The sequence below is a fragment of the Alosa sapidissima genome, chromosome 20 (genome assembly GCF_018492685.1).
Source record: "Alosa sapidissima isolate fAloSap1 chromosome 20, fAloSap1.pri, whole genome shotgun sequence".
Taxonomy (NCBI): Eukaryota; Metazoa; Chordata; class Actinopteri; order Clupeiformes; family Clupeidae; genus Alosa; species Alosa sapidissima.
The window spans coordinates 12,382,124-12,390,763 of NC_055976.1; the positions used below are offsets into that span (position 1 = coordinate 12,382,124).

Sequence of the window (8,640 nt, forward strand, 5' to 3'; positions counted from 1 at the left end):
AGAGAGAAACACAGAACAAGAGATAAATAAGAGTCACATGGCAAAGCCTGGGGCAGTCTTTGGAGCTTTTAGTTCTAGCTCTGCCGCACATCCTGCAGGAGCTTGTTGATTTCGGCCACGAGTTCGCTGGCGTCCATGATCTCGCTGCGGCTATCGGCACGCTTGCCCTGCAGGTGGCCGAGCACCGAGTCGAATTCGTCCTCCTCGAAGTTCTCCGGGATTTCTTCCATGGCCGGCAGCCACTTGGAGGTCGGCGGCTGGGACGCCGAGATGGGCACCACCGGCGGAGCGCCCACCATGGGCACGCCAGCCGACAGAGCCGCCGGCGCCAGGCCGCTCATGTGGCTCCCTGGCGCGTGGCCCGGGTTCTGAAAGTGTGTGTTGGCCGCCCAGGCGGCCACGCCTTGCTGGAAGCAGGCCGGGCTGGGCTTGCCGGGCAGGTGACCCTTCCTCCTCTCCAGTGACCCCATCCCCACCGGCCCTCCGCCGTGGGCCACCTGCGGCCTGTCCGCCGGCGCCGCCGTCTCGTTACACGTCTCGTAGGCGTCGAGCGAGGGCGGCAGCAGACGCTGGAAGACGCTGTTCATCTCTGACAGTAGCGACGTCCCGCATAGATCCTCCGCGCCGTCCGCCTCCGCCGCCTCCTCGCCCTCGGCCATGCGCTCTCCCGACGCCTCCTTGCCGAACGTAGAGAAGCTCTTCTTGCGCTGGGCGGTGTCGCCACTGGGCTGGGGCACCTCGGGGGCGGCCGGCTGCTGGGGGTTCTCCTCGCCCGGGATGTACAGGTTGCTCCGGTAGTCGGAAGACGCCGGGGAGGGCAGGGGGGGCATCCAACACTGGTCCGAGTGACCCAAGACACGGCATTCTTCCGTACACAACTTCATGGCTGCAAGAAAACAAGAGAGGACGGACATTAAGCAAAGCCAGGTTGGCATACATTAACAATGTGGATATAAAGCACTAGATAAGCCTCACTGTAAGGGCTTTCAGGTGCTCTTTCCCCAGGTGCAAATGGTCTGATATGAATGGGGGATGAAAGAGAATCTATTAGAGGGCAGACAATGAAGGTGCTGTGGAGGGCCATGAATGAGTGGCCGCGTGGTAATTGTGTCAGGCTTTTTATACCTGCACTGCACCCATTCCATTCATTCTAGTCTTGATGAAACTCCATGAAAGACTTCAAACAAGAAACAACACCAATTTATCCCTTTCCCTTTGAGTTTGCCTATTCAATATTATATGAAATATTTCAAACATTTCCTTCCTTCTCTCTCTCTCTCTCTCTCTCTTTCTAACTCACACACTCTATGAGGAATATATTACACAAATCTAATTTGCCAGCTTATAGTCTTCATTAAGCATGCACTGTAATTCAGTCGTGTTCCAGGGACTTCGTTATGGGTCCATTAACGTTGAAAGGGCCATTTATAATACATCTTAGAGCTAATAAAAAACTGAATCTGGTGCATTTGCAAAACAGAAGCTCGCTGTGTGCTGATTTGGAGTTCTCTGATGAAAGGGGCGAATAAAAGATTAAACTCTCTGATTTACAGCAAAAACAGTCTTTCAAAGGGCAGATACTCACTCAAACCCAGAAGCCTAATCTAGCCTCAGAAATAATTGTGTTTTAGATGAAGACGGCGTCTTTATTCATCAGAAGAAAAAAAACTGGTAATTCTGTTTTTTTTTTTTTCTTTGCCTCTTTCTGTCTCCCTCTCTCCCTCCCTCCCTCCCTCCCTCCCTCATCCTCACAGTCATCACAATTTACTGATAAGAGGCTGGGCTGCGATTTCTGACTTTATCTTTCTGAAGAGGAAAAAAAAACATTTATGTGCCAAAAAGGGGGGTGTATTCACACAAGAGACAGGAGATTAGAGGCTGGTGATGCCTCAGTGTGTGGCTTTGTGTGTTTTGTGGGTGTAGGGAGTGTGTGTGAGAGAGATAGAGAGAGAGAGAGAGTTTGTGACTGTGTGGTTGTATGTGTGTGTGTGTGTGCATGTGTGTGTATGTTTGCATGTCAAAAGTGTGGTGAGTCAGTGAGGTGAAAGATGGCATTTCAGGCAAGAAGCTAAAAAGGATGAATGTTACCACTTAGGGGCATGAAGATAACACACACACACACACACACACACACACACACACACACACACACACACACACACACAGATACACACCTGGGTGCAGTCGTGGCTGGCCATCAGGGGTGAAGAGTTCATTGAATCCCTCACCCATCAGTGGGGATTCGCGGCCCATCTCACAGTCGCTGTCCCCAGCCTCGCTGTCCCCACGCCCGCTGTCCTTCAGGCTGAACTTGTCCATCTCATTCAGCGCATACCTGGACACACCCATGAGAAGAGCTCTACTTAACACAGATGCACTGTAAATGAACACTCACATAAAAAAAACACACTCAACCTAAACCTCAACCTAACTCAATACCTAGGCAATAAAGCAGTAAAAGTGACCATGGGTTGGTCTGAGTAAGTGAAGAAAATAAAAATTCAGATTTGTTGTCAGTTATGTGTCACTCAAGCTATTTTCTACTTGTAGCCACAGAACTGTGCCTGAAATAGGAGACATCATGTTTTGCTGTGTATTCCTGACATGAATCAGTCAATACTGACAAGATTAGGCCATCGGAGTGTCATGTGCTAATATTAGCCAACAGCAGAAAATGTCTGTGAATGGCTGAGCCACTGCATGTTTCTAAAATGGAGGAAGCTTAGAGTCGCTACTATGCTTGAGCAGCCTACTGAGTTTGATAATCTAAATAAATAAATAAATAAGTATATTTTACCAAACAAAAACCTGTAATTTCAAGTGTGGCATTTAGCTGGGACGTGATTGGTTACCTGTAGCTCCTGGTGTATTTGTTTCCACGGAAACTGGGTCTCGGTTGGTACTGGCCCTGATGGAGCATGGACAGAAGCTGTGAGACTTGCTACAGTCGAAAAAACAGGGGGAACAAAAGGAACAGTGGAAGGGAGGAGGGGAGGAGGAGAAAAAAGGAAAAACAATGGAAATAAAAAATGAATAATGATGGACCGCACAAAAACACAGCAAAAAGCACAAAGCATGGAGGGAAATAACATGGAGTGATGAGGGGTGGACGCGGGACTCAGGGGAAGGGACAATGCAGCTTGCTATGCAGAATACTCTGGGCACAAACATGCATCACCATGGAAAAATACACAATGAACAAAATAGATAAAAGACAGTTGGGATAATGATGCTTGATTGTTAGTCTACTGTTTTCCATATCTATTTAAATTGTAATTCATTCCAGAAAAAATTAGTAGGCAGGATTTAAAAAGCTATTTTTAGTAGCTTCTAGCAATGATATTGTCAAAAGATAGTCACACACTCTTCCTCTCTCTCTTTCACACACACACACACACACACACACACACACACACACACAGGTAAACCTCTCTCTGTCTCACCTCCACGGGAGGCGTGGCGTGGGCCAGCTCCAGGGCGAAGTTCTCCGCCACGTGATTGGAGGAGATGGTCACCAGGCTGTTGAGCGACTGACGGCTGTGGTGGCTCTGACGGCTGCCCATCTGACCGCGGTCGACGGCGGGCGAGGCCGAGGGCGAGCAGTGGTGGTGCGCCCGCACGGGCAGCGTCCCGTTGACCGTGGGCACCAGCGTGATGTCGCCCTTGTGGATCTGGCGCGCCGGCTTCTTGGGGTGGTTCTGGTAGGTGGACTCGGCCACGCGGCAGTTGTACGAGTGCCGCGGGTCCTTCTGCTCGCGGGAGCAGCGCGTGGCGAACATCACCATGACCACCAGCAGCACGGCGCAGATGATGACAAGCGAGATGATGATGATCATGGAGATGTCCAGCGGGGACTGGTCGCTGGGGGGCGGCAGTGCGTGGCTCTCCAGGTTCTCCTGCAGGTGGATGCGGAGGAGGGCGTGGGTGGACAGGCGGGTGGGCGTGCCGCGGTCCTGCACCAGGATGGCCACCTCGAAGCCGTCGCGGCCCAGGCCGTCCACGCTGGCGTTGGTGCGGATCTCGCAGCGCTTGGCGTCCATGATGAAGAGGCCCTCCTGGTTGCCGCCGGTAATGGAGCAGATGAGTTCGGCGTTGGCGCCGGCGTCGCGGTCCGTCGCCTGAACGACCGTCACCAGGTGGCCTGGCTCGGCGTAGCGCCAGAGCGGAACGTCGGCGGTGTGGTTGTGGAGCATTGGCGCTGCCACGACGGGCGGATTGTCATTCTCGTCCAGCACGGTGAGGAGGACCGTGGCGTTGGAGCTGAGCTGCGCCGAAACGCCGCTGTCGCGTGCCTGGACTGTGAACGAGATCCGGCTCACATCCTCGCGGTCAAAGCTACGCAGGGCGTAGATGGCGCCATTGGATGGGTCAATGGTGACATAGGTAGAAATGGAGCTTCCTTGGATGAGGCTCTCCAGAATGGTGTAGGTCACCTGGCCATTGCCATCCAAGTCAGGGTCTGTGGCCACCACCGAGGTCAGGTAGGCCCCAGGCGAGTTGTTCTCCGACTTGAAGATCTCGTAGCGGCTCTTCTCGAACACCGGTGGGTTGTCGTTCTCGTCCAGCACCTGTACGGTGAAGTGCTTGATGGTGGAGAGGCTGGGTGAGCCGCGGTCCTCAGCGATGACCGTGAGGCTGTACTCCGAGCGCTTTTCCCGGTCCAGCGACACATTGGTCAGGATCATGTAGTTCTTCTCGTGGGTCTTTTGGAGCTTGAAATGGCCATGGCCATGGAGGCGGCACACCACCTCGCCATTGAGGCCCGAGTCGCTGTCGTCCACCCGCACCAGGGCGATGAATGTGTCCAGTGGGGCGGCCTCTGAGATGTAGGCCACGGCCTCTTTCCCCTGGGTCATGAGGTTGATGTTGATCTTGGGCTTGTTGTCGTTCACGTCCACCACTGTGATGATAATCTTGCAGTGTCCAGGGATGGAGTTGGGACCCATGTCCTGAGCTTGCACATCGATTTCGTATGAGTTGGTCTGTTCATAGTCCACTTTCTTAATGAGTGTGATTTGGCCGTTGTCGGGGTTAATTTTGAACGTCTCGAGGATTTTAGGCGAAACGTGACTGCTGAAGGAATAGACTATTTTCCCGTTACTTCCTTCATCCGGGTCAGTAGCGTTCAGGTCGACCAACAGAGTCCCCAGTGGCGAATTCTCAAACAGATTAACGACGTACGCTTGCTCATCAAAAGCGGGGCTGTTGTCGTTTGAATCGGAGATGCTGATTTTGAGAAGTGTTGTGCCGGTCCTCGGCGGTATGCCGGAGTCGGACGCGGTCAGCTGCAGTTGGTAACTGGACTGCACTTCTCTGTCCAGGTCCCTGACTACAACGAGCTCCGCATATCGGGCGCCATCTGTCCTTGTCCGAATGTCGATTTTGAAAAAGTTATTAGGCGTCAGAGAATACGTGTGAAGTGCGTTCTCTCCCACGTCTGGGTCGGTGGCGCTGTCTAGGGGGATGCGCGTACCCATCGGGACGCTCTCCGAGATCTCAATGGGTATGATGGCACGGGCAAATTGCGGAGAATTATCATTTATATCCAACACTTCCACCTCGACGTGAAACAGTTGTAGGTATTCTGTTGGTAAGGTGATGACATCAAATTCAATAGAACAATTAAGGTTTTTCTCACAAAGCTTTTCCCGGTCGATTTTAGTCCCGACGCTGATTTCTCCGTCCTCCTCCTTTACTGAAAGGAACGGGGTGCTCCCCCCTTGCATGGCTCGGAACAGTGGAGTAACAGACCTCGGGAGTTTAGACAGATAAGCTGAGACATCTTCTTTCAACCTTGCAATCACCGTTCCCACTCTCTGCTCCTCGTAAACTTTGTATTTTAAAGTCATACCCGAACCGCAGTGCACTAAGGTTGCCAAGAGAATAAGTTTCAGAAAAGAAGTGCAAAATGAGGTGTTCCCCGTCGTTGGATTCATTTTCATTCCTGTATTCAGTGCCCGGGGAAAAGGCAATACTTCCACAAAAGAGAGTTAGCAAAATGCCGTTATACGTCGCTCATTGTATTTCCTTGGGTCTCTCTCCGACGGTGTGTCGTATCCTCCGTATCTTGAAAATAAATATGATTGAAAAAAAAACCGCTCTTTTCTTCTGTTTTCACAAAAACACCATTTCAACCCGAATTCCGAGCTTTCCTTCCACAGACGGATCTGTTGCATACATCCACTTAAGGGTCTAGGATGAGGGTGAAAAGAAGTAAGTGCCTGTGGGAAGCGCAGCTCCGTAGTGTTGGGAGTGAGTGTATGTGTGTGCGCTCTGTTGCGCTCCCTCTCGCTGTCTGCGCCCCCGAATAGACTATCAGGCCCTTTCAGCCCACCCCGCTGTCAGACTGCTGCTCACAAAAAACTCCCCCTTCCCCCAAAAAACAGTGTGCTTCTCCCCGCCCACGGGTGTCCACTAAAAAAGGCATAAAAGATGACTGATAAAACCGAGCAGACGAATAAACTTGCGCCTAATGGAGGTTTCGTAGAAGTGTGCCTGAACAATGCAGGACAAAAAGGCGCATACATTTATTCAAGACAAAGTTTTACAGGTCCTCTGTCTTATCATGCCAACAGACACACTTAGACTAAATAAGCCCTCGACAATACTATTTACAAAATTCCTGTGCGGATCCATGGCCAATCTGCACGAAAACAGCGTGAACAGATGCTGCAACTAACGGCCACGGAATGCTCCCTCCAGTTTATACTGAAGCTGTTTTTTTTTTTTTAGTTATAGATAGGGTATAGAAAAGTTTGACTTTAAGAATGCTGCAGCATGAGAGTAGACCTTGCACCATCAGATTCGTCAGCAATTGACCAATTCACCAATACAAAATACAGAAAGGTGTTTAGTTAGCTCAGGGGTAAGGGTGGGGAGAGTGACTCCGATTAAATTTCAACAGAAAGAAAAATCACTGCGGCCATTTCTTTGTGTCTCGGCTTTTGAATACGCGCGTGTGGCGAATTGCGGTGAAAAGACTCCCCCAGCACACGCTTGCCCCCGCCTGAATGAGCTTTCCCGGGGGTCACCTCAGCACACACACTGCTCCCGCTGCATTATGCGTTTTACGACGTACGTTCTCCCATCCAACCTAATTAGCATCCTTATGCCCAAGCGCGCACACACAGGGACGCACACAGCAGCAGCGCAAATAGGAGCAACTGGACCTTTTTTGAGACCAGTATAAGCCATCTGGCGTAAACCCTCAGACAACCTGATTCGACAATTATCAATATAGCACCAATAATAAAACCATCCTGAAACACGAAAAGGGAATTAGTACTTTTCCAGGGGTAGATAGATTGCTTGGTCTCATTGTTTTACAACTGATGAGGAAAGGCCTATTCGCCAAAAAAATAACGTAGCCTAATATTGCCACTATGGCGGGGGCGAAAGCACGACTTAAGTGACGTTTCTGTCCTACTGGTGAATTGCGTTGGTGAAACTTTCCCTGGATTTATTTTGTGGATGCTTGTGGTAACATGCGATTGCTTTCTCTCTCAGACTGCATATGGTCACTTACCCCGGTCTCCTGGGACGGTGAGTGCCACTGCTTGCGCATTGTCTCAGACATGGGAGCGAAACGCATCGACACGACTTTAGTCCATCTGCCACTGACCAGACGGCCTGGAAATCTCATTTCCCACATATACCTACTCTGTGATTCGTGACAACACACTATACTGGTGTTTTTATTCCACATCAGCAATGTTTTGGGGGCGAGCAATGCCCTATAAGAACCTTTAGAGAAGAGTGCAAGAGTAATTTTTTTCAACACAAGCTTAGATGCGGATCTTTATAAACTCAACAAATAATGGACCATTATATTGCCAGATACGGATACTAGTGTGGTAATGCGATGACTAACAAAATTGGTTTAAAAGCCTCAGTAAGAACTGCATTCACAAAAGTGACAAGCAATTTCGTTTTATGGTCTGTCCCAGTGACAGCAGAGGAGGAGGATGCTTGTGCACCGGCTAATCAAGTGAATTAAGTGTCTCTCATGTATTATGTGCGATAGGTTGAGTTATTCTGCGCTGCAGCAGGCAGAAGTGACTTGTCATATGGCAGATCAGATGGCGCTCTTTGGGTGCTGCTCTGCTGTTTCCGAGCTGTGGTCGTAAAGTCACACACGGTGGGGGGAGGAGGGGGAACTTTGTCATTGAAATGAAAGAGATCCCGAGCACAATAGAGCTTAGCAGGTGGGAGCGAGCCGCGGCGGAGTGAGCCGGCTGAAGGAGGATGGGGGTGCGCTACTCTTAAATGTCAAGGGAAAAGGGGTTTCGGCGGAATGTCTCCGCAGCCGCGCGCGGGACTGATGGAGCGGGGGTTGGGGTTGCTTTCTTTGTAAAGGCACGCGAGCATCTGCCGCCTGGGTCGACCTCCCTCCCACTCCCACCCCTCCTCCAGTGGTCCCCGCTACTCCTGTCCCGAATAATCATCCTCTCGATGGTCGGCTCTACCGGGGGAGTCGAAATGAGGTGACGCACACAGGCTGCCCCCGGCATGCGCTCGAGGGCAACCCCCGTCATTCGCGGCGCGCGTATGCACAATGCCTTTTTTGTTATTCATTTTGGGGCCAGGCCGAAAACATGACTATCCCCATCCTCCAAACTAACTTTTTTTCTGTCTCCATCT

At 51.0% G+C, this 8,640-nt stretch overlaps 1 protein-coding gene across 2 annotated transcripts in view; it reads right to left on the reverse strand.

Moving 5' to 3' along the window:
- pcdh18b (protocadherin 18b) overlaps positions 1-6,285 on the reverse strand; it is a 6,893-nt gene extending 608 nt beyond the window's left edge. Inside the window, exons 1-4 of one of the 2 annotated variants that reach the window (XM_042075092.1) lie at positions 3,444-6,285; positions 2,853-2,908; positions 2,175-2,335; positions 1-886 (exon numbers count right to left, since the gene is read on the reverse strand). The exon at positions 1-886 is cut by the window's left edge and continues 608 nt beyond it. In XM_042075092.1, the coding sequence (XP_041931026.1) occupies positions 75-886; positions 2,175-2,335; positions 2,853-2,908; positions 3,444-5,942 (3,528 nt within the window). In that variant the 5' untranslated portion in view covers positions 5,943-6,285 and the 3' untranslated portion in view covers positions 1-74. Of the gene's footprint in view, positions 887-2,174; positions 2,336-2,852; positions 2,942-3,443 lie in introns of both variants that reach the window. The other variant, XM_042075091.1, reaches the window with a different exon arrangement.
- Positions 6,286-8,640: the final 2,355 nt, after the last annotated feature.